The sequence below is a fragment of the Erinaceus europaeus genome, chromosome 1 (genome assembly GCF_950295315.1).
Source record: "Erinaceus europaeus chromosome 1, mEriEur2.1, whole genome shotgun sequence".
Taxonomy (NCBI): domain Eukaryota; kingdom Metazoa; phylum Chordata; class Mammalia; order Eulipotyphla; family Erinaceidae; genus Erinaceus; species Erinaceus europaeus.
This window is the reverse complement of record NC_080162.1, coordinates 65,397,527-65,423,237: the sequence shown is the minus strand read 5'-3', so window position 1 is coordinate 65,423,237 and position 25,711 is coordinate 65,397,527. Positions and strand designations below refer to the sequence as shown.

Here is a 25,711-nt window from a genome sequence, read left to right as displayed (position 1 = left end):
CTAGACAGATGCATAGATAGATAGATAGATAGATAGATAGATAGATAGATAGATAGAAAGATAGATAGATAGATAGATAGATAGATAGATAGATAGATAGATAGATAGATAGGTAGGTAGGTAGGTAGGTAGATAGATAGATAGATAGGTAGATAGATAGATAGATAGATAGATAGATAGATAGATAGATAGATAGATAGATAGATAATTTGGGGGGTTTTCCCTTTAGAGAAGTAAATGAATTACTTTCTTTCAGACTGCAGATGACCTTGAACATGAAAACAACAAAAAGGTAATAAAATTATTTCCTTGTGCATTTTATTCTCATAATAAAACACCTCATGTTTTAATACCATCACCCACCTCATGGAATTTTAGGCTTAAGTATCTGTAAGTATAGTATATACATGCTTGATATACCCAATTATAAGTCTTCAAAAGAAAGAATTATAAAATTAGGGCAAGTGAATAGTATGACTTTCTTACAAATGACTGTTTTGAATAACTAGGCAGTTTCTTTGGAAATAGATCTTCTATTCCTATAAGAGGAGTATATAATCATCAACATATTCACTTTGAAAATAAGAAAAGAAATGATCAAAGAGGTCAACTAGTCCCTGTTATTTTAACCAAGATCTTGGTTCCAATTACTTTGGTGCTCTGTGGGATTGTTAATTTCATGCTGTGTGCATTCTAGGATTTTTACTTGATTTCGATTTTTATGTCTCTATTCCAAATAATGTCATTTCATTTTTATTTTCTTTTATCTTCAACAAAGTCATCTTATTAAGTATATGGCTTATATAGTAATGTGACTGTTGGTAGTCACAATCAGAAATATGCTTTGTAATTTGGTTCCCATGCTTCAGAGTTTCAGAAAACACTGCCTTTCTGCCTGTTGGGTCTTACCTTATTTTGGCAAAACTCTGACTTGTTACTTCCTACGTATTAACTTTAGACTGATTATGTCTATTTCTGGCCTTTACTCTCTCCCAAGTTGCTTCTCAGATTATTTTACATTAGGATTTCATAAGGTTGGGGTCAACAAAGCACAGGCTGGAATTTGATCACTGCTATTAACTAGCAAAAGAGCTGTGACCTAATAACTACAACAATAATTAAAAAAAAACAAGGACAACAGAAGGGGAAATAAATAAATAAATAAATAAATAAATATTTTTTAAAAAATAGCTGTGACCAAGTTATTTTAATCTTCAAGATCTCTGTCCTCTCATGTGATCAGTAGGTAGAACTTTAATTCACACTACTGAGAATCCTGAATTGAAAAAATGTAATCCCAAGTGTCTAACACTTTCTACTGGTGTTACTTAGTATCATTAAACTCACAATAAAGAAGTCAGCATTATCTCTGCTTTTATTTGGGCAACTAGGACATATGAAGAAATGAATTTTAATAACCGTTAATAAAGTATGTTACTCTATCTCACCGTTTTTTTCTAATTGGATAGAGACAGAGAGAAATTGAGAAGGGAGAGGGAGATAAGAGAGGGAAAAAGACAGAGAGACACCTGCGAACCTGCTTCAACACTCCTGAAGCTATTCCGATGCAGGTGGAGATCAGGGGCTTAAAGCCGGGTCATTGCGCACTGTAATGTGTGTGCTTAACCAGGCGCACCACTGCCTGGCCCCCTTTGTCTCAGCTTTTTACTAGTGATATATCAGTGTGTTGATATAGAATGTTCTGGTCATTAAGTCACCAGATAAGACAACTGGTTCTGTTTTAACTAATCATTGATTCACGTGGTTAAGTAGTTTATCTACCAATTGTAGTCAATACAGAGAATTTAATTTCTCCAAGTTCTCAAGAATGTTGCTCATTCTTGAATATGTTATTTTTATGGTTGTTAATGTTCTTACCAAGACATAAACTTATTTGTTATAATTTTCCCTCTGTGCAAAATCATCGAGGTTGTAAACAGTATTTTTATTTTATTTATTTATTTTGATGGAGACAGCATAAAAAGAAACCACAACACTGAAGCTTTTTTAATGTGATGGAGGCTGGACTTAAACCTGGAATGCACTTATGGCAAAGTAGCAGATTTTTCACAAAGTGGAAAATAATCAAGATCAGTGTGTTCTAGATAGTGGTTCACAGAAAGAGAGAGATGGAGAGAGAGGGAGAGGTGGAGAGAGAAAAACTCATTCTTCAAATAACCTGTGAGCCACTATCTAGAACACACTATCCACTAACTACTTCTGTGTGTCTTAAACTCTAGAGCAAGAAGCTAAGCAAAGGGTGTTCCCAAGCCAGGTGCATCATGAGCCTTAAGGAATATATATATATTGCTATTTTACTTAATAAGGCAAAGAGAAATCTAAAGGGGAGAGTGATAAAAGGGAAAGATGTGACACCTGCACACCTGCTTCATTGCTAGTGAAGCAGCCCCATGACAAGTGGGGAGCAGGGGCTTAAACTTGAGTTCTTGCGTGGGTCCTTGCACACAGTATTGTGTGTGCTTAACCAGGTGTGCCACCGTCCAACTGAACTATTTAGAAATACAAACTCTTTATCCTCATTCCTGTAACAGAAATTCTGAGAATAGGGCACAAGAATCTCTGCTTAGCAAATCCTCCCTTCCAGTGATAGGGATGTACCCTAAAGTTGAAGAGGTACTGTTTTTCACTTTATATCACCATTGGTGAATATGAGTCATAATACCAACTTGTAATATTTCATAGTATTGCTATGAGCTTCAGTAACAGTTTCTTTAAAGTCTTTTTTAAAGTCTTCAAAAATCTAAAACCTGTCCCAGGATTGTAAGAAAAGATCGGTATTGTATTATCTCCTGCATTACCTGGAAATGCAATAGATTATTTTCTACTTTCCTTTAGGACTTTTCCTTCAGGACTCAGTATAGTGTGCACCTAACGGTGCATGAAGCCATATTGTGAACTGTAGCTCCACATACAAACACCATGACATTGAGGAGGAGGGTGTGGGTGGGAACCCCATGATGGTAGAGCTGTGCTGTGGTGTCTCTCTACTTCTCTGGAACAAAAAGAATGAAAAAGGACTGTGGCCTGGGTGTTAGGCATAAGCCTAATAATCATGCATAAGCCTAGTAGTCACACACAAAACTAAGGTATCCTTTAGTGGGTCCAGGTGGTGGTGCATGCAGTAGCATAAGCATACTTGGGTTCAAATTTCTAATCCCTACATGAAAGGGAGAGAGGGCAGGACAATTCACAAGCAGTAGAGCAGTTCTCTCTCTCTCTCTCTCTCTCTCTCCACTTCTCTCTATCAGGAGAGAGGAAGAGAGATAGGGAGAGGAAAAGAAAGAAAATGGAAAGAAGGAAGGGAGGAAGAGAGAGAGAGGGAAGGAGGTGGGCTGAGTCATTGTGCAGTCACTGAGCCTCAGGATAACCCTCATAACAACAACAACAAAAGTTCCTTTAGCATAAAAATGCAGAAGAAGATACTTTGGTGTTTGTGTGTGCTGTCTTCATTGAAGAAGCATGGCATATAACAATCCCACTGAAATTATTGACATGTATATATTTTCCCTTCTTTGTAGGGCTTGGTTACTGTGGAAGATGAACAGGCATGGATGGCATCTTATAAATATGTAGGTGCAACCACAAATATCCATCCATATTTGTCCACAATGATCAACTATGCACAACCTGTAAAATTTCAAGGTTTCCATGTGGCTGAAGGTAACACCAAAGGTTAAATACTATTACCATTTTTTGGTCTGCTTTTCTTGAGTTATGCTGATGGTCTGACTTATTGCTGTTTTCTTTCCTGGGCACTGGAACCATTCTATTCACTGTAATTTTGTTTCAGTGTCCTGGCATGCTGATTGTAATGGATTGTCATTCTCTAAAATTTCCACAAGGTGGCTCTGAGTGACTGCAGATTTATTAACATTCTAACGAATAGCATTGTGTTATATATACATTGTAAGAAGACCACCTTTATTCAAAAGCTGGTCTCCAAATGTGCAAGTATTTTAGACCTTTTCATAATTATTTGAGTTTGAAAAATCATTATCACAAACACACATATTTCATAAGAAACAGTGTGATAACTGGTGTGCAAATAATTTGTTTAATGACTCCAAATATAATTCATCAGTTTTTTTTAAGTCCTCTTCTTCTATAGGTTATTAACATTAGAAACTTTTCTAATATGATATAAAGTAGCATCTGCCTCCAGAGCCTCATGCTTCAAGATATAATTCTATTTGTTGCTTGGCTTTCAGTAAAGGTATGATGGTGGGGTTTCTGAAAGTATCTGTGTTTCTCTTTACAGAACGCAACATTCATTATAACATGTCTTCTTTTAATGAGTCCGTGGGTCTGGGCTACTTGAAGACACATGCAATTGAATTTGTCAAGTATCCTTACGTATTAGGTGGGATGGGGGGGTTGGTACTCTTTGGGTTTGGCAGGAGTCTGTGAAATAGATAAATGGCTAATGATATAGTTGTATCCATGAGATTAATAAAGTAATCCATGTAAAAGATCACAGCAGCTATGGAATTCTGCCCAAATTTGAATTTTTTTCTAAAGCCTATACAATGAATCATGGTTTTCTCTTAAGCATCATATATAAATGCTATCTGTACATTAGTCACTATTATTTTGGCCTTTGTTGTTTGTTTATCAAAATACTCTTCTCCCCCATTTTCCTTAATAAGTTCCATAGCTATAACAAACGACAAATGAGTCGCATTTACCCCAAGGGAGGCAGAGTCGATTCCAGTAATTACATGCCTCAGATTTTCTGGAACGCCGGCTGCCAGATGGTTTCACTGAACTATCAAACCCCAGGTAGGAAGTGATGTCCAGTGACCTCAAATTCCATGAGAAAGCTTTGATAGGATGGTGCCAACATTCACCATCAGTTGGCTGTGGGCATTTTTAAAAGAGACACATATGGCAAAACAGTGGGCTGTTAGATTTATGTAATGGTAAGAAAGTGAATTGAAATGGAAAAATCCTTCTAGTAAGTTCCATACTGGCATTGAAAATCCAAAGTAGAGCATAAAACAATGTTTGAAAGTAATGTTTTGACTTTTTTCATGAATGCCATGATTTCTGCTAAATATTGCCTCCTTTTCCAATATGTATCTAAGTTTTCTTCAGTTGGGATCAAAGTTATTATCATTATTTTGATAGAATTAAATGAGAAGAACTTGCATACTTTTTGTACAGTATAGCTGTGATTGTTTTCTCCCTTAGAAAGTACTCTTTCCACTGTTAACAATAAGCAGATATCACCAATACAGTCACATCTAGTCAAAAAAGTGCTGACTAGCATAGAGTGTATTCTATGAAAAACCCCAAAGTGTTTCCGAGAGAAACAAAATAAGCTGCTGTTTCATTTCTTTAAAAATGAGTCTGTTTATATTCCCAAGTGTCAATGATTTCATTACATGGGTTAGATGATGTTAAAGTAACAGATGCACTAGATAGCTTGTATTTAATCTATGTTAGATTCTGCCACACATTTTAAAAAAGAAAAAAAAATCTGTCAATTGATCCAGTTCATTTGGTGGTGAGAAAAAAGAAAGATTATGTCTGCCTGCCAGAGAAAACTCACAAGCCTTGTCCTGCTAGTAAAGATGTCCCTAGAAGAATTCCCCTTTAATCGATAAATGGAGAAAAGATTTTTTTTTTGCATACTTCCCTAGCTTATCTTTTGTTCTTTTAAACCAAGTTTTATAGTCACCTGATCTCAGTGGGTCAATTTAAAAGAACATTTAAATTTTTCACTTAAAATGAAAATATTTTTGTCACTATTTTAACAATTATATGACTCATTTTTTAGTTTGCATTTTATGTTTAAGTTAAACAAAGTCACTTCAACATACTAGAAAGATTGTTTGCCTTAAACAGATTCATAAGTACCTTGTGATATTTTGAAGGACCTTTTCACGTAGGATTAGTCTCTAATTTCTGTGGTGTAAAATTACCCTGTCAAGATCATCTTTGTCCAGGGAGATAAAATGCTAAATTATTTTTGTCTCTTGACAGATTTAGCAATGCAGTTGAATCAGGGGAAATTTGAGTATAATGGATCATGTGGGTAAGTAATGTGATTTTAAACTGTTGTCACTCTGTTCCAGAACTCCATATGAAATTGTGTCATTTTTAATTAGGGGCTGCTAAATTTAAGCTGGTTTTGAGAAGTCAAGTAGAAACAAATAAAATCCCTAGATAGTCTACTGGTAAATATTCTTTCTTCATCTACTCCAATAGCAGAACCTTTCTTTTTTTTTTTTTTTTTTGGATAGAACAGAGAGAAATTGAGAGGGGAGAGGAAGATAGAGAGGCAAAGAGACAGAGAGACACCTGCAGACCTACTTAACTACTTCACCCTTTAGGAGGCACCGCCCCTCCACCCCCTGCAGGTATGGAGCCAGAGGCTCTAGGTGGGATCCTTGCATATGTGTCCTTGAGTTTTGTGCTTAACCTGTGCCTTGACCTGGTGCGCCACTGCCCCACCCCCAGAACTTCCAGAACTTTTTTTTTCAACTTAACCACAAGTTAATCATTTTACCCTATAGACTTATATTTAACTCACTCACTTTAAATTAAATAGTTGTGTTTTTAATAACTACAGCAGATAGTGATTCCTGCTCCTATAGACATTAGCCTCATACATTGATATTAAATGTGTATTTTCATAGAACAAATATAGGAAGACAGTTGCTTTATATATAATTAAGTTGTGTATATCAAATTGAATCTACTGCAGCGAAGAGGAATTTTTTTTTTCATTTGACTATTTTACATGTTTTGTATATAGCAGTTTTCAAAAAAATCCCATCTTTTTTTTTTTAAAGAGTTTATTTATTTATTCACGAGAAAGATAGGAGAAGACCAGCCATAACTCTGGTACATGTGCTGCCGGGGATCGAACTCAGGACCTCATGCTTGAGAGTCTAGTTCCTTAGTCACTGTGCCACCTCCCGGACCACTATCTTTTTAAATTTATATTTAACTGACATTTTTAAAAATCTGTGACCCAAGTAGTAAAGCAAGAAATGTTAATTTCACCAAAATGCTGAAAAGTTAAATGAAAATGTACAGCTAATTCTATAGAGATTAAGATCAACAGCTCTAGGCCTTTTTTTTTTTTTTTTAATGCATCTGTCCCTAGGCAGCACCACAAGTTCCAAACCTCTGCACTAAAGCCTTTAGCCTTATCCAGTGGAAGATAGTCCTATCCCATGATGCTACTGTGAGGAAATCCTTAAACTCTTTGAATATTTATTTATTGCCTCCAGGGTTATCATATTACTGGGGCTCAGTGCCAGCACTGTGAATCTACCACTCCCAGCAGCCATTTTTTTTTCTTTTTTTCTTGTTTCTTTTTCTATTTTAGTTGATAGGATAAAGAGGATTTGAAAGGTGGGGAGAGATAGAAAGGGAGAGAGAAAAAGACAGACAAGTGCAGACCTGCTTCACTGCTCATGAAGCATCCATCCCCATTGCAGCTAGGGAGCAGTGGCTCAAACCTTGTACCCATGCCTATAAATATTATGTATACTTAACCAGGTGTGCCACCACCTGGCCCCTGAATATCTCATTTTTTATTAATGAAAAGTTAAAAGAAACCCATTTCAACAGTTGAGCATAGAAGTACACATTCCTGCCTCTTCCTGCATTCCAGATAGTTTTCTGCCAGCATACCTACTCATGATTGACAGTCCTATTTCTCTAATCACCCATCTCACATGCAATTTCTTTCTGCTGTGTGCTTTAAAAGAAATAAAAAAGGGTGTGTGGAGAAAGAAAAAAAAAGCCAAAGGTGCATTTCAGAGGACTATAAAAAATGTTATAGCTGTTTATTTCTTTATTTATTTGGATAGAAGCAGAGACAAATAGGGTAAGGGAGATAGGGGGAAAAGAGAAAGGGTCACCTGCAGTACTACTTCATTATACCTGAAGCTTTCCCCCTGCAGGTGATGGCCAGGGGCTTGAACCCCGATCCTTGCTCATTGTAGCATGTGTGCTCTACCAGATGTGCCTCCACCCCCACCCCACCCCCAGAAGATTTTTAAAAATATTTTATTTATTTATTTATTCCCTTTTGTTGCCCTTGTTGTTTTATTGTAGTTATTATTGTTGTTGTTACTGATGTCATCATTGTTGGATAGGACAGAGAGAAATGGAGAGAGGAGGGGAAGACAGAAAGGGGGATAGAAAGACACCTACAAACCTGCTTTACAGCCTGTGAAGCGACTCCCCTGCAGGTGGGGAGCCAGGGGCTCGAATTGGTATTCTTATGCCGGTCCTTGTGCTTTGCGCCACATGTGCTTAACCCACTGCGCTACTGCCCAACTCCCAATTTTTTTTAAGTGATCTTGTTACTTAATTAGAAATGTTCATAAGCAGAAGACCATTTACTGAGACTGGTGGATGGGCTCCCACAGTAGGCTGAGGAATGCCAGCTATGATGCCCTGGGAAGGTGTGTTAGAACTGAATCTTGATTTTCTGCTTGATGAAATGAAGACAGTAACACCTGCCATAAAGGGTTTGTTGTGATGACTCAGTAAAGGTCAACCTATTTGTACAAGTACTTCTTAAACTGCAAATTTTTGTGCAAAAGGGGGGTTTAAGAAAATGTAAGACCTTATGATTGATTATGCACCGAGACCATCAAATGAGCATTTGTTGAAATTGGCCCTTTAAATTGATCATGAAGGAAACCCCAGCACACAACATTCAGAGAGGCAACTGGAAAGAGATAACTCACCAGATAAAGCACACACTATGTAATGCACAAGAATCAGAGGTTGAGGCCCTGGAACCACTTGGGAACACTATACTTGGCACTAAGTGAAAGTTCCATAAACAGTGAAGCAATACTATGTTATTTCCCTTGTGCTTTCTCTTTCTGATTGAAATTGAAAGGAAAAACAAAGTTTGTTGGGAGCATTGTAATCAAAAGCAAGAAAGAAAGAGAGAGAAAGAGGAAGGAAGGAAGGAAGGGAGGGAGGGAGGGAGGGAGGAAAGAAGGAAGGAAAAAGAGAGAGAGGAAGAAAGGAAGGAAGGAAGAAAGAAAGAAAATGAGATACAATCTACCTGGCTGTGTAAGCCTTCCTGGGGACCTTCCTCTTGGCTAGTAACAACTAAATTTCATTCTTGCCTCTTACAGTACTAATATAAGAAGTGAAACTTTTCAGATAAAAGGAGTTGTTTGTATCCATTATTTCCTTTTCATAAATTTATATATTCATTTATTTTGCCATAGTTGATTTATTCAGCATCTTACTCTGCCATCATTACTTACTTTAAAATACATTCACAAACAAGGACACCGCTACTGTAATCTGAATTCTAAACTGATGTCTTTGAGGCCAAGTGACCAAAAATTCAAATCTTCCAGATGATCAAAAACATATGATTGTTTGGTATATTGCACCAAAGTAAAAAAAAAAACCTCGGGTGGGGGATGGGAAAGGTTCAGGTCCTGGAACATGATGGCAGAGGAGAACCTAGAGGTGGTTGAGTTGGTACATGGAAAACTGAGTAATATTATACATGTGCAGATTACTGTATTTTACTGTTGACTGCAAACCATTAATCCCCGCAATAAAGAAAAAGAAAGAAAATAGTGTTACCACTGACAAATATATACATATACACATACACATATACATACAAATACATATACATATGATTGCTCGTTGAGGCAGCCTAGCTATAGGAGGCAGTACTGTTAAAAAGGTAAAGTACTATTAAAAAGACAGTACTGTTTGTTTATATATTTATTAATTTATTTATTCCCTTTTGTTGCCCTTTTTAATTGTTGTCGTTGTTCTTGGATAGAACAGAGAGAAATGGAGAGAGGAGGGGAAGACAGAGAGGGGGAGAGAAAGACAGACACCTGCAGACCTCTTTATGTCTGTCCTGTGCTTTGCGCCACCTGCGCTTAACCCACTGCGCTACTGCAAAATACAGTACTGTTAAAAGCTACCCAAAATACAGTACTGTTAAAAGCTTCCTATAGGGAGCCCGGCAGTAGCGCAGTGGGTTAAGTGCAGGTGGTGCACCTGCAGACCTCTTTATGTCTGTCCTGTGCTTTGCGCCACCTGCGCTTAACCCACTGCGCTACTGCAAAATACAGTACTGTTAAAAGCTACCCAAAATACAGTACTGTTAAAAGCTTCCTATAAGGATCCCGGTTAGAACCCCGGCTCCCCACCTGCAGGGGAGTCGCTTCACAGGCGGTGAAGCAGGTCTGCAGGTGTCTCTTTCTCTCCCCCTCTCTGTCTTCCCTCCTCTCTCCATTTCTCTCTGTCCTATCCAACAACAACAGCAATAACTACAACAATAAAAAACAAGGGCAACAAAAGGGAATAAACAAATATTTTTTAAATCTTTTTAAAAATCCTCCTAGAACCATATCCCCACTCCTTACTTATCTTGAAGGCAAATATTGTCACCAACAGAATATAGAGAGGGAGCTTTCTGAGATGTGTGCTTCTATGTCCCTAGGTGACAAACGTGACAATAGAGCCGGGGTGCTATGTGGCTTTTACTACGTTGCCCTTGTTAAAAACTATTATGCTGTCTCCAAAGCCCTTTACTGGGACTTTTTTTAATTCTTTGTGGGCTGTGTCTGTGGGCTGGCTGCATTTCTGTAAAGAACCATTTGGAGCCTTTTAAGCCAATGGTAGCAACCAATCACTGTGTTTGATTGTTTGTTTGTTAAAGAAACTTCAGTTTCCAAAAACACACTTCTACCACTGAGTCTAGCAATAGTAGTAAAACATTTAACACCCCATATTTCCCCACCCCCTAAATTCTGCCTCTTCTGGGCCAGTCTGTTGGGAGACCATGCCATTGGACTCAGATTACTTTCACCAAGGAAATAACCAGAATATTTTAATAAGCTTGATTTTGAAGATTTAAAAAAATAGGAAGGTCCTCCCTTTACTTACACTGGTAGGAATAGACATATGGCCCATAGGCTGGATTTTCCCCAACCCTGTAAAGTATAGAAATGGTTTGGTATTCCTGTCAAAAATCAACAGACCTTGGAAAATTTAGATATATTTCTGGCTCTCAATTCTCTCTCATTGGTTTATATGTGTAGCCTTATGCCAATACCACACTATAATGATTATTGTTGTTTTGTAGGAGTATTTAAAATTGAGAAGTTGGAAACTTCTAACTTTGTCCCTTTTCATAATTGTTTTGGCTCTCCTAGGACTCTCTGCCTTAAAGTGAAGACTAGAGTTTAAAGTGATAAAGTGAAATATTTATTCAGTGACATGGAGAGTAGGCATTTTAGTTTTTGTTTCATTTTTTAATTAACTAATAAAGCAAATTCCTTTGTTTTTGTCCACCAGGTACCTTCTCAAACCAGATTTCATGAGACGGCCAGATCGAACATTTGATCCTTTCTCTGAAACTCCTGTTGATGGAGTTATAGCAGCCACTTGTTCAGTGCAGGTAAGGCCCCTGCTCTTCTCTGAATAGTATAAATGTGAATACAAACATCCTGGAAAACTCTTTTTACCCCCAGCACTCTCCCCACCCCTAAGTTTTTCTTCTTGGTGCTAAGGCTTTCAAGAGAGAGAGAGAGAGAGAGAGAAATATGAAAAGAGAGGGAGAGACACAGAGGGAAAAGAAAGACCCACAGCACTGCTTAGCATGAAACTTTCCCCCTGCAGGTGGGGACCAGATGGCTTAAACCTAGGTCCTTGCACCTGGTAATGCATATGCATGTTATTTGCTCTACTGAACATGCCACCAGCAGGCCCTTTAGCTCTTTTTAATTTCAGATAGCAAAAGAAAGGGAGAAAAACATTCATAAAACTTCTCTTGATGCACTTGTGTAGCGTCAGGGACTTGAACCTGTGTCCTCAATTTGGTAAAGTGTGCACTTTACCAGAAAAGCTCAGTCTCTGGAACAGTATCGATAAATCACAATGACAATAAGTCATGTCAAGTTACAAAGTACATGTGTACTCAACTTTGCTTAAAGTTCTGTTTTTCTTTATTAAATGTCTTTCACCATTAAAATTGTTGGTGAATTTTACTGAAAGATACCAATTCAGAAAAGTACCTACTAAAGAAATTAGTAGGTACAACAACAGAAACTTTCATTGCTTTCTGCCAGGTTTGTAAGATGATACAGCCACATTGGAGGGAAGTTTGTCAGTGTCTTACCAAACAACAGTGTGTCTGTGTGTGTGTGTGTGTGTGTGTGTGTGTGTGTGTGTGTGTGTGTGTGTGTGTGTGTGTAGATACAGATGTCTAGATATCAAACCCAGGGACTCATACACATGAGTCCTACACTCTGTAAATGAACTGTATTCTTGACCTCATAACATACTCTTACCATAACAATCCAGCCATCATGCCCCTTGGTATTGATCCAGGGGACTAATGTTCCACTCCAAAAAACCCACACAAGATGATTGTAATGTTCTAAAATTTGAAGGCAACCAAGATATGTTTTAGTAGTTGAATAGATTGATAAACTGTGGTGTATCTAGACAATTTTTCAGCACTAAAAAGAAATGAGCTAGCAAAGGAAACACACACATAAAAATAATACATAAAGAAACTTAAATGCATGTTGCAAAGTGAAAGAAACCAATAAAAGGGCAATATGCTGTATGATTCAAACCAAATCATATTTTTTTTCTTAGATTCAGAGTCTCCTCACTGTTTTTCCCTGCTCTGGCTGCATTTTCATCTAAAGACTGGGGGGAAGGTATAGAGGTAAATGGGAGACAGCTGGACACACCACAGCCCTGGAACTTCCCCCAGTGCCACAGCACTTTCTATATGGTACTGGAACTCAAACTTAGATCACACACATGACAAGGCATTTATAGCTATAACAATAAAAGAACAAGGCCAACAAAAGGGAATAAATAAATATTTTTTTAAAAACCTTAAAAAAAGAAAGAAAGCAACTGTTATGCATGACAAGGGCAGATGTATGTCACTACACATGTTGTCCAAATCCATAAAATGTACAACATCAAGAGTGACCACTACCATCAAGTCTGAACGTTGGGTAATAATGGTGTACTAGTGTAAGATCTGATTATTTCCATAGATAATAAACATTTCTAAAGATGAATCTGGACCTTACTTCCTCGGTTATCCTTTGGGAGTATGAATTCCACAGGCTTCATTTCTTTCTCATCTCACTTATCTATTGCTGCAGGTTATATCGGGTCAGTTCTTATCTGATAAGAAAATTGGCACCTATGTGGAAGTGGATATGTATGGTCTACCCACTGATACTATAAGAAAGGAATTCCGAACTCGCATGGTGATGAACAATGGACTCAATCCAGTTTACAATGAAGAATCATTTGTGTTTCGGAAGGTAAAATGTTTTTAGTGTATCACACTCACTTGGCCACATTTTGGAGCATAAAATCTTCTTGAGATAGGGACAGTGACAGGCAGAAAAGGCCTTTTATTTCCCTTCTAATAGATCATTTCTGTAGCTGCTTCAATGTCTCTTCCATCACAGAATACATGCATGACTGTGATTCTTTTTTATTCTCTCCATTGTTTTTTTTTATTTAAGAAAGGATTAATTAACAAAACCATAGGGTAGGAGGGGTACAATTCCACACAATTCCCACCACCCAATCTCCATATCCCACCCCCTCCCCTGATAGCTTTCCCATTCTCTAGCCCTCTGGGAGCATGGACCCAAGGTCACTGTGGGTTGCAGAAGGTAGAAGGTCTGGCTTCTGTAATTGCTTCCCCGCTGAACATGGGCATTGACTGGTCGGTGCATACTCCCAGTCTGCCTCTCTCTTTCCCTAGTAGGGTGGGTCTCTGGGGAAGCAGAGCTCCAGGACACATTGGTGGGGTCTTCAGTATAGGGAAGCCTGGCCGGCATCCTGATGACATCTGGAACCTGGTGACTGAAAAGAGAGTTAACATACAAAGCCAAACAATTTGTTGAGCAATCATGGACCCAAAGCTTGGAATAGTGGAGAGGAAGTGTTAGGGGGGTACTCACTGCAAACTCTAGTGTACTTCTGCTTTCTGGTATATATTTTGCAGTAGTTTACGGATACGTGTGAACATATGCTCTCTCTCACAGAAACTGGTGTATATCTAGGTTTTGGGACTTTGTTAGAAAGTGAACCACCTGAGAAGGAATCAGAGTATACTATGAAAGGAAAGGTCTCACCCGAGTAATGAAGCTGAAGGGTTGTCATTCCACACGTGAAGTCTCTGGACACAATCTGAAGTGAAGCATGTTGAGGTGGCAATCATTGTGTTTGTTAGTTTGTGATCGGCAGATGCAATATTATTTGATATGGATTGGAAGAGGCATACGGGAAAGTGGGCCCTATCCAAGGGTTCCAGGACTGGGGGAAGTAGAGGCTCTATAGTGGAGATGTGAGGTTCCTGCTGTCTTAGGGTTCAAAAAGACAGTCGATAGTTAATGTTATCATCACATTATTTGGTAATTGGGTTAACTTTAAAAAGTCCTTTTGTTATGGTTTGCTGTACAGTACCCAGTATCTTGTATATAGCTGTGCTATTGGTTGTTTCTGATCTACTTGGTCTAGGCTTTTGAGAGAGTCTGCATATCAATTATACAGCCTATATACTGAAAAGATTCAGTTTGTGTTTTGAAAAACTTCGAGACATACAATTAATTTTCCCCCTCTCGTATTAACTAACTAGTGATTTATATGACTATGTTTTACTAGGAGTGTACATAAACACCATTCCCACCATCAAAAGACTGTGACCCATCCCTCCCACGCACTCCCACCCCCCACTGGCCCAGGAAGCTAGCTGCATGTCTACCCCTCACCACAGGGTTTTCACTTTGGTGCCCTACTTACAATTTAGTCAGGTCCTGCTTTTAGTTTCCCTTTCAGATCTTCTTACTCAACTTCTGTTGATGAGTGGGATCATCCCATACTCATCTTTATCTTTCTGACTTAGCTCACTTAACATAATTCCTTCTAGCTCTGTCCAAGATGGGTCAGAGAAGGTGGGTTCATTGTTCTTGATAGCCGCATAGTATTCCATTGTGTATATATACCACAGCTTTCTCAGCCACTCATCTGTTGTTGGGCACCTGGGTTGCTTTCAGGTTTTAGCTATTATGAATTCTGCTGCTATGAACATAGGAGTACACACCTCTTTTTGGTTGGGTGTTATGGAGTTCTTGGGGTATAACCCCAGGAGAGGAATTACTGGATCATATGGAAGGTCCATGTCTAGCCTTCTGAGAGTTTTCCAGACTGCTCACCACAGAGGCTGTACCAATTTAAATTCCCACCAGCAATGTAAAAGGGTTCCTCTGTCCCCACAACCTCTCCAGCATTTGTTGCTGCTGTCCTTTTTGATGTATGCCATTCTTACAGGAGTGAGGTGGCATCTTAGTGTTGTCTTAATTTGCATTTCTCTGACAATCAGTGACCTAGAGCAGTTTTTCATATGTTTGTTAGCCTTTTGGATCTCCTCTGTAGTGAATGTTTTGTTCATATCCTCTGCCCATTTTTGGATGGGGTCATTTTCTTTTTTGGTGCTAAGTTTGCTGAGCTCTTTATATATTTTGGTGATTAGTTTCTTGTCTGATGTATGGCATGTGAAGATCTCCCATTCTGTGAGGGGTCTCTTTGTTTGTGTGATAGTTTCTTTGGATGTGCAGAAGCTTTTCAATTTGATGTAGTCCCATTGGTTTGTTTTTGCTTTAGTCTTCCTTGCAATTGGGTTTGATTCATCAAAGATGTCCTTGAGGTGTATGTGGGAAAGTGTTTTACCAATGTTTTCCTCTAAGTATTTGATTGTTTCTAATCTGACATCTAGGTCTTTGATCCATTTGGAGTTGATTTTTGTTTCTGGTGAGATAAAGTGGTTCAATTTCATTCTTCTGCATGTTACAACCCAGTTTTCCCAGAACCATTTATTGAAGAAAGCCTCCTTTTTCCATTTAATGCTTTGGGCCGCCTTATCAAAGATTAGATGTCCGTAGGTGTGAGGATTTATTTCTGGGCTTTCAATTCTGTTCCACTGTCTGTGTGCCTATTTTTGTTCCAGTACCATGCTGATTTGATGATGATGGCTTTATAATATAGTTTAAGGTCTGGGAGTATGCTGCCTCCATTTCTGTTTCTTTTCCTTAAGATGGTCTTGGCTATTCTAGGTGTTTTCATGTTCCAGATAAATGATTGTAATGTTTGTTCTATTCTCTTAAAGAAGCTTGGTGGAACTTTGATGGGTATTGCATTAAATTTGTATATGGCTCTGGGGAGAATATTCATTTTGATGATATTTATTCTTCCAATCCATGAGCATGGGATATCTTTCCATTTCTTGGTATCAGTTTGTATTTCATTGAGTAGCGACTCATAGTTTTCAGTATATAAGTCTTTCACTTTTTTGGTCAACTTTACTCCTAGGTATTTGAATGATTTTGCGGAAACAATAAATGGGAGTGATTTCTGGATGTCTTCTTCTTCAGATTTAGTGTTTTCATAAAGAAATGCCACTGATTTTTATACACTGATTTTGTAGCCTGATACCTTGCTATATTGCCTAATAACTTCCAGTAGTTTTCTGCTGGATTCTTTAGGTTTTTCTATGTATACTATCATATCATCTGCAAATAGTGAGAGCTTGACTTCTTCCCTTCCAATCTGTATCCCTTTGATTTCTTTCTCTTGCCTGATTGCTATGGCAAGAACTTCCAATACTATGTTGAAGAGTAACGGTGACAGTGGACAGCCCTGTCTAGTCCCCGATCTGAGAGGGAATGCTTTCAGCTTCTGTCCATTGAGTATGATGTTGGCTGTAGGTTTGCTATATATAGACTGCACTATCTTGAGTAATTTCCCATCTATTCCCATTTTTTGTAGAGTTTTGAGCATGAATGGGTGTTGGATTTTGTCAAAGGCTTTCTCTGCATCTATTGAGATAATCATGTGGTTTTTGGCTTTGCTTTTATTGATGTGGTGAATGACATTGATTGACTTACGGATGTTGAACCAGCCTTGCATTCCTGGGATGAATCCCACTTGGTCGTGATGAACAATCTTTTTGATATGTTGCTGTATCCGGTTGGCCAAGATCTTGTTTAATATTTTGGCATCTATGTTCATCAGAGATATTGGTCTGTAGTTTTCCTTTTTTGTTCTGTCCCTATCAGCTTTTGTTATCAGGGTGATGTTGGCTTCATAGAAGGTGGAAGGGAGTATTCGTGTTTCTTCAATCTTATGGAAAAGCTTAAGAAGAATGGGTACTAGCTGTTTCCTGAAAGTTTTGTAGAATTCATTTGTGAAACCATCTGGTCCAGGACTTTTGTTGTTGGGGAGGTTCTTAATAACGGTTTCAATTTCTTTGTCTGTGATTGGTGCATTTAGATTTTGTAGTTCTTCTTGGTTCAGTTTTGGAAGGGCATATGCTTCTAGAAATTGTTCCATTTCTTCGAGATTCTCTAGCTATAGTTCTTTATAGAAGTTTCGCAGGATTCTCTGGATTTCTGTGGTGTCAGTTGTGATATCTCCTCCGTCGTTTACAATTCTATTAATTTGAGTCTTCTCTCTTTTTTGTTTGGTGAGTCTGGCTGTGGGTTTGTCAATTTTGTTTAATCTTTCAAAGAACCAACATTTGGCTTCATTGATCTTTTGTATGGTTCTTTTATTTTCAGTGTTGTTTATTTCTGCTCTAACTTTAGTGATTTCTGTCCTTCTGGATGTTTTAGGGTTCCTTTGTTCCTCTTCCTCTAAGTCCTTGAGGTGTGCAGTAAGGTCGTTCATTTGAGCTTCTTCTTGGTGTTTAATATGTGAATGTATGTCTATAAATTTCCCTCTCAGTACTGCTTTAGCTGTGTCCCAAATATTTTGATAGGTTGTGTCTTCAATTTCATTTGTTTCCAGGAACATTTGAATTTCCTGCTTGAGTGAATCTGTGACCCAGTGGTTCTTAAGGAGTATGTTGTTTAGTTTCCAAATTCTGTGACTTTAATAATTGTCTGTTTGTTGTTAAATGTTAGTTTTATTCCACTGTGGTCTGAGAAGATACTTGGGATGATTTCAATGTTCTTGAATTTATTGATGCTGTCTTTGTGGCCAAACATGTGGTCTATCCTTGAGTATGTGTTATGTGGATTTGAAAAGAAGGTGTATCCCAGTTTTTGGGGGTGAAGGAGTCTGAAAATGTCCAAGAGGTCTAGTCTGTCAATCTCTTCATTCAATTCTCTTGTATCTTGTTGGTTCTCTGCTTTGTTGATCTGTCTAAGTGTGAGAGTGGGGTATTGAAGTCTCCCACTATTATTGTATTACTATTGATGTATTTTTGAAATTCTTTCAGTAAGTGCTTGACGTATTTAGATGGTCCCTCATTGGGTGCCTAGATGTTAATGATTGTAAAGTCTTCTTGGCTGATTGATCCTCTAATCATTATGTAGTATCCTTGCCTATCTTTTATTACTTTATTTAATTTAAAATCTATCGTGTCTGAGATGAGAATGGCTGTTCCTGCCCTTTTTTGTTGGCCTCTATGATAGTTTTCCATCCTTTCTCTTTAAGTCTGTGTTTATCTTGTTGTGACAGATGGGATTCTTGCAAGCAGCATATGGTTGGATTATGTTTTCTGATCCATCCCCCAAATCCGTGCCTTTTGATGGGTGAGTTTAAGCCATTGACATTTATTGATATTATGGATTTAATGTATTGTAGTGCCATTGTTCAAAAAAAAATTTTTTTTGTTTGCTCTGATATATTGCCAGTATTAAAGTGATGTTCTTGTTTATAAGAGGTCTTTTAGAACTTCTTTCAGGGCCGGTTTGGTGATGGTTGACTCCTTTAACTGTTGTTTGTCTAAGAAGGTTTTGATCCCTCCGTCTAGTTTGAATGAAAGTCTAACAGGATATATTATCCTTGGTTGAAACCCTTTTTCATTCAGGGCTTGATAGATATCTTGCCATTCTCTTCTGGCTTTTAGAGTTTGAGTGGAGAATTCTGCAGATAATCTTATGGGTTTTCCCTTGTATGTGACTTTTTGTTTCTCTCTTGCAGCCTTTAGGATCCTTTCTTTATCCTTACTTCTTCTCATTGTGACTATGATGTGTCTTGGTGTCTTCAGGTCTGGGTTGATTCTGTTTGGTACTCTCTGGGCCTCTTGAATCTTGATGTCCTTTCTGTTATTCAGGTCTGGGAAGTTTTCTTCTATTATTTCCTCTAGAATGTTTGCTTCCCCTTCCTCTCTTTCTTCCTCTGGCAGGCCAATTATCTGAATGTTACTTCTTTTGAGATCATCCCATATGTCTCTGTTGTTGTTTTCAGTGTCTCTCAATCTCTTTTTAAGCTCTTTCACCTCTTTCTTCATTTTCTCTAACTCATCCTCTGTCTGACTAATTCTGTTTTTCTGCTTCTGTTAGTCTGCCTTCCCTTGCCTCAGCTTCTTTCTTCATTACAGCTATTTCAGCTTTCAGTCCTCTAATTGCCTCAAGATAATCAGTATTTTCCTTGGGGGTCTCAACTGTTGTTTCCCTAATACTGCCATTCCTTTCCTCCAATGTTGTTTTCATTTCTGTGATTAATAAGTTTATTATTGCTTGCATACTTTTCTTATCTATGGTTACTTCTGGATGATTTGTAGTTTCTTCTGGGCTCTTGTCTTCATTCATTGGAGTAGCAGTTTTATTTGTTTTTGATCTACCCATTTTTTTGATTTATGTGTTTCTTTTTTATGCTCTGTTGTTCCTCAGCTTTTGTGTCTTGAGTACAAGCAACACTGTACTAAATACCTTTATGACAATTGCACTCACCAACCTCAGGAATTACAGTAGCAACTGAAGCAAGTATTGAAGCAGTTTAATCACTACCAGTTAGCCAAACAATTTCTCCAGTCTGTGAAAAAAATAGTAACCAAATCCCAGTGAAGAAGAAAGAGAAAAGAAAGAAGGGATAGCAAGAATAGACAGTTATGAAAATCTACTGTCCACTGTATATTCTAGGGGTAACAAGAGGGGAAAGGGAACTAGAGCAGAGATACACACATAGAGAGTCCACTCTGAGTCAGATTTCTTCCCCAAAATAATTCACAAATTCAGAAAGGCAAAGAAGAAGGAAGGAAGAAGTGTATGACAAGATAAAAAAAAAGGAAAGATAAAGAAAAAAGAGACAAGTGAGAGAAAAGGGAAAAGATAAGAAAAAGAGCTGTAATTAAAGAGCAGTGAAAGGAAAGGGTTTTTTTGATTACTTTATTTTTAATTTAATTTAATTTTTTTTCCAGGGTTATTGCTGGGCTCGGTGCCTGCACCATGAATCCACCGCTCCAGGAGGCTATTTTTCCCCCTTTTTGTTGCCCTAGTTGTTGCAGCCTCGTTGCGGTTATTATTGCCATTGTTGACGTTGCTTTGTTGTTGGATAGGACAGAGAGAAATGGAGAGAGGAGGGGAAGACAGAGAGAGAGGGGGAGAGAAAGATAGACACCTGCAGACCTGCTTCACCGCCTGTGAAGCGACTCCCCTGCAGGTGGGGAGCCGGGGGCTCGAACCGGGATCCTTACGCCGGTCCCTGCGCATTGCGCCACGTGCGCTTAACCCACTGCTCCACCGCCCGACCCCCAATTTAATTTTTTTAATTAGCTAGAAGGAGGAGGGAGGGGAGAGTCTATAGGGGAGGTAGGAGTAAGGAGACAAGTTCCTCCCACAATAGATAAGATGCCCACTACCCTAGCAATGAAAGATACCCTAAGAGTTAATTCTGATCAACCTAAAGGGGGGGGGGAAGATATATGCCTTTATATAATATTAATAGTAAAATAGAGCAGGGTAAAAAAAAAACAAAAAAAAACCCTGTCCCAGATTACCTCAAACCTCATGATCAGAGGCAGCTGATTGTTAAGAGTGAGAAAAAAAAAAAAAACCTCAGGACTAGACAAGGATAGCTGAAATAGACAGTTATGCAAATCTACTATCCACTGTATATTCTAGGGGTGGCTAAAGGAGGAAGGGAAGTTGAGCAGAGACACTCGAAGTGAGAGTCCACACTGAGTCAGAATACTTCCCCAAAATAATTCCCAAATGTGTATCAGTGAATTCAAAAAAGCACACTGTTTGGTGGTGTGGGGGCTGGGGCCTGTAGTTTTGGAAGCTGTAGGATTAAGGAAGAAAGGATGACAAGAATGAGAAAAAGAAAAAAAAAGAGAGAAAAATGAAAAAGATAAGAAAAAGAACAGTCATAAAAGAGCGGTGAAAGGAAAGATTTTTTTAATTTATTTATTTTTAATTATTTAATTAGCTATGCGGGGTGAGGTGGGGGGGGTTGGCTACTTAGAAAGAAAAAAGGCCAGAGGTTTCAGAAGGGTATAGACTTAGAATGAATGATACTCCCTGGTAGAATTTGGTAAAGACAGAAGCTCAGCAGGGGAGCCTGCTAGGAGCTGGTCCCCAGGGACTGGTTATGGGGGGGGAAGGGCTAGGAGGTGTGCTTAATAATTAAAAGGAAAAATTTTTTCCCCTTTTTTTCTAATCTATTTCTTAACCCAAATTAAGTTATAGTCACCTCCTTGGTGTCACCGCTAGGACCCCTTATTGACTGGCCTACTAAAGGCAGAAAATCCTGCCGTTTCCAGAAGATGTGGTCAGAGCTCAAGCCACTAGCAGCTTCTCAGTCCGCCATCTTCCGGGAATCCCCTGTTTTGTTTTTTTTTTCCCAATTTGTATTAACTAGATCTGTGGTCTGTATGGTCATTGTTCTTTGACAAATCATTGCATGCATTTCTACAAATTCAGAATGTTAACTGCAGGCAATAATTGTTTTGGATGATTAAGGCACAGCAAAGTTGGTTTTATACATCATGTTACTGACCTGAGAAACAAATTACCAATCCTGACTCCATCATTCTGTTACAAAAGTTAAAGTGTCTTTCCTTATATCAAGTGATTTGTTTCTGTTTTCTTTCTTCTTTTTTTCTTCTTCTTCTTCTTCTTCTTCTTCTTCTTCTTATTATTATTATTAGTTTGTTGTTGTCTCACAAAGTAAACTCCATTCACCATGTGCAGAGCAATAAAGATTGAAGAGATTTAATTTTAACTTGAGATTTCTTCTTCACATACCTCTTACCTAGTTAGGCAACCAATTCATTATCTAGATTAATCATAATACTCAAATCAACCAAAATATCTTGGCTGCTTATAGTCAATAAAAAGGCATCCTTGGGTAGTTGGGCAGTAGCGCAGTGGATTAAGCGCACGTGGTGCAAAATTCAAGGACCTGCATAAGGATCCCGGTTCGAGCCCCGGCTCCCCACCTGCAGGGGAGTCACTTCACAGGCGGTGAAGCAGGTCTGCAGGTGTCTATCTTTCTCTCCCCTCTCTGTCTTCTCCTCTCTCCATTTCTCTCTGTTCTATCCAACAATGATGACATCAACAACAACAACAATAATAACTACAACAATAATAAAAACAAGGGCAACAAAAAGGAAATAAATAAATAAATAATTTTTTTAAAAAAGCATCCTTGACTAAGAACACTAGAATTTCTTTCTTCAATAATGCTTAGTTTTATCTCTTAATGAGGATTCTTTTATCTGAGCATAAATTGAATGTCCATTTATTTAAATGGGGGGAGGGGTTGCCAGGAGTTAATATGTTATGTATATATTAATGTTTGTAGCAGCCTCTACACAAATAAATATTAAAATATACATTAAAAATTTGCTCATTTACAAGATAATGTCTTCAAAGATACTTGAATATTCATAAAAATAGGTAGAACCGGTTGTCAGAAGCAGTCCCAGTAGAGGTGAAGAACCTAGTTCCCAGGCCTAGCTGTCACTGTCTCTGAGATTAGGTTACTTTATCTCTGAGCGTTTACTTTTGCTCATCCATTATAAGGGAATGTGGAGAGATAACAAGGGTAAAACTATTTAGTTTGCACATTCACATTATCTGAATAGATAGATTGCTAGAAACCCTATTCAAATTCCCTATCTTAGTTGAGCTCTGTAGCTTATCCTTTCTTCTTCAGAAGTGAAAATTGATCTTGTGTAAAGTTTCACCATAAAGTATTTAAAAACAGGATAACTCTGGTGCCATTCCTGGAGGAGTGGCATTATAAAAATCAATGAAAAGTATGATTCTTTGTTTGCAGGTGATCCTCCCTGACCTGGCAGTCTTAAGAATAGCAGTATATGATGACAACAACAAGCTCATAGGCCAGAGGATTCTTCCACTGGATGGCCTCCAGGCAGGCTATCGACACATTTCCCTTCGAAATGAAGGAAACAAACCTCTATCACTGCCAACAATTTTCTGCAATATTGTTCTTAAAACTTATGTGCCTGATGGATTTGGAGGTAAGTTGAATATTTGCTGCAAAATGGGAGAGAAAGAGGCATCTGTAGTACTACTCCATCAGTCATAAACATTCTGCTCTGTAGATGGGGACCAAGTGTTTATACCTCGGTCATCACACATGTGTGCCACTGCCCTGCCCCTTCCCCTCCTTTTTTTTTTTTTTTATAAAAACACAGAGACAGAAAGAGATTGAAAGAGATCAGAAGCTGTGCTTGAGACTGGGCTGTACAGATGGCAAAACAACACAGTACTCAAACTATTTCTCCAGCTTTATTTTGGGCTTTGTTTGAAAATTGTTTTTTTCCTCCTATTCTCTTGTTCTTATTTAAATGAAATTATAATTTATTTATAATATTTCTATTATTAATTATTTTACAAAGTGGTATCAAATATATTTCAATATCTAAATAAGTAAAATTCTATGAATTTAATTCTTAGGGATTTAAAGATGGTCAGATTTTTTTTTTCTTTTACTTGGTAGGATGATACTTCACTGAGACCACATAGCAGATACATAAAAGTTCTAACTAGTGAGCTAGGTGGTGGCATACCTGGTAGACCACACACATTAGCATCCTAAAGGGCCCAGGTTCAAGCCCTCAGTCTCTACTTGCAGGAGAGAAGCTTCATGAGTGGTGGAGTAGAAATGCATGTATCCCATTTTCTCTCTATCTCTTAGCCTCTATCAAAGAAAAAGAGGGAAATGACCACCAGAGTGATGGAGTTGTCTGTGAGTTGACACTGAGTCCCAACAACAACCATGGTGGCAAAACAAAATTGTTGACTGGAGTCCTCCTGCTTACTGGATGTCTAACCTCTTAACCTCTTGTGGGGTCTACATGACATTTTACATCTAAGGCTCTTCACTGCAGCTTAGGGATAACAATAGTACCCACCTTATAGGAACAGAATGTAAGAGACACTGTTCAAACTCTTTGAAAAGTGTGTGACCCTGGAAACCCCTTCCTTCTTTTCTTTTCTTTCTTTCTTTCTTTTTAAAGATTTTATTTATTTATGAGAAAGATATGAGGAGAGAGAAAGAACCAGACATCACTCTGGCACATGTGCTGCCGGGGAGCAAACTCAGGACCTCATGCTTGAGAGTCCAAAGCTGCTTTACCACTGCACCACCTCCCAGACCACTATTTTTTTTTATTTTTTAATTATTTATTTATTTATTTATTTTCCCTTTTGTTGTCTTTGTTGTTTAACAGTGTTGTGGTATTGATGTCGTTGTTGTTGGATAGGAAAGAGAAAAATGGAGAGAGGAGGGGAAGACAGAGAGGGGGAGAGAAAGATAGACACCTGCAGACCTGCTTCACCTCCTGTGAAGTGACTCCCCTGCAGGTGGGGAGCCGAGGGCTTGAACTGGGATCCTTATGCCGGACCTTGCGCTTTGCGCCACCTGCACTTAACCTGTTGCGCTACTGCCTGACTCCCTGTTTTTTTTTTATTTTTTAAACAGGCTAAAGGAAAGCCTTAATGTTTCCCTTTGGCTTACTACAGTAAATTAGTTTGATGTTAACAGTTCATCATGTTAAGAAAAACTTCATTATTCCATACCTACTAAGAAGTTTCAGAATTTTAATACATTCACAATGTTATCATGGTTGTGTCTAAGAACCAACAACTCTGTGTCCTAAATGATTTTCAAATGTATTTCAATCTCAGTAATGTCAGGTGGGTGGCATCATTTTGTAGAAACAAGAAAATGTTCAGTGAAGCCTCTTTATTTAATTTATTTATAAAATTAAAAAATTAGAAAATATTGTCAAAACCATAGGATAAGAGGGGTAAAATTCCACACATTTCCCACCACCAAAGTTCCATACCCCATCACCTCCAATGGAAACTTTCCTATTCTTAATATTTGGGAGTATGGACCCAGGGTCATTATGGGGTGCAGAAGGTGGAAGGTTTGGCTTCTGTAAGTGCTTCTCCACTGGACACATTGGCAAGTTGATCCATACTCCCAGCTTGTTTCTATCTTTCCCTAGTGGGGCAGGGCTTCAGAGAGGTGGGGTACCAGGGTACATTGGTGAGAGGTCATCTGTCTGGGGGAGTCATATTGGCATCATGGTAGCATCTGCAATTTGGTGTCTGAAAAAGCATTAAGATATAAAGCAGAACAAATTATTTAATAATGTGGAACCTACAGGCAAGAATATAGCAGATGAGATTTGAGGTTTCCATTCTGGAAAAAGTTAGTAGGTCCATAAATCCATTGGGGGGGGGCTACAATATTTTAATGCTATAGCGAAAGGTATACCAAACAGATTCTTGTACAATTTCTACAAATGCTCTACACAAATATTGAATACAATCGGGCATGAGTGGGACAACAAAGCATAATATAACAGCTTCTTGATGTAGGAGGAAATTACATTTATGGGGAAAGTGCAGGATATTTC

General features: G+C 38.2%; 1 protein-coding gene across 17 annotated transcripts in view; it reads left to right on the top strand.

Annotated features, from left to right (window-relative positions):
* Window positions 1–25,711, top strand: part of PLCB4 (phospholipase C beta 4) — a 434,528-nt gene that overhangs the window by 357,953 nt on the left and 50,864 nt on the right. For 15 of the 17 annotated variants that reach the window (XM_060186550.1, XM_060186547.1, XM_060186543.1 and 12 more), the window contains 8 exons: window positions 257–292; window positions 3,540–3,681; window positions 4,280–4,364; window positions 4,676–4,800; window positions 6,007–6,058; window positions 11,338–11,440; window positions 13,173–13,337; window positions 23,095–23,299. In XM_060186550.1, coding sequence (XP_060042533.1) covers window positions 257–292; window positions 3,540–3,681; window positions 4,280–4,364; window positions 4,676–4,800; window positions 6,007–6,058; window positions 11,338–11,440; window positions 13,173–13,337; window positions 23,095–23,299 — 913 coding nt within the window. The remainder of the gene's footprint in view (window positions 1–256; window positions 293–3,539; window positions 3,682–4,279; window positions 4,365–4,675; window positions 4,801–6,006; window positions 6,059–11,337; window positions 11,441–13,172; window positions 13,338–23,094; window positions 23,300–25,711) is intronic. The other 2 variants (XM_060186551.1, XM_060186549.1) reach the window with 1 other exon arrangement.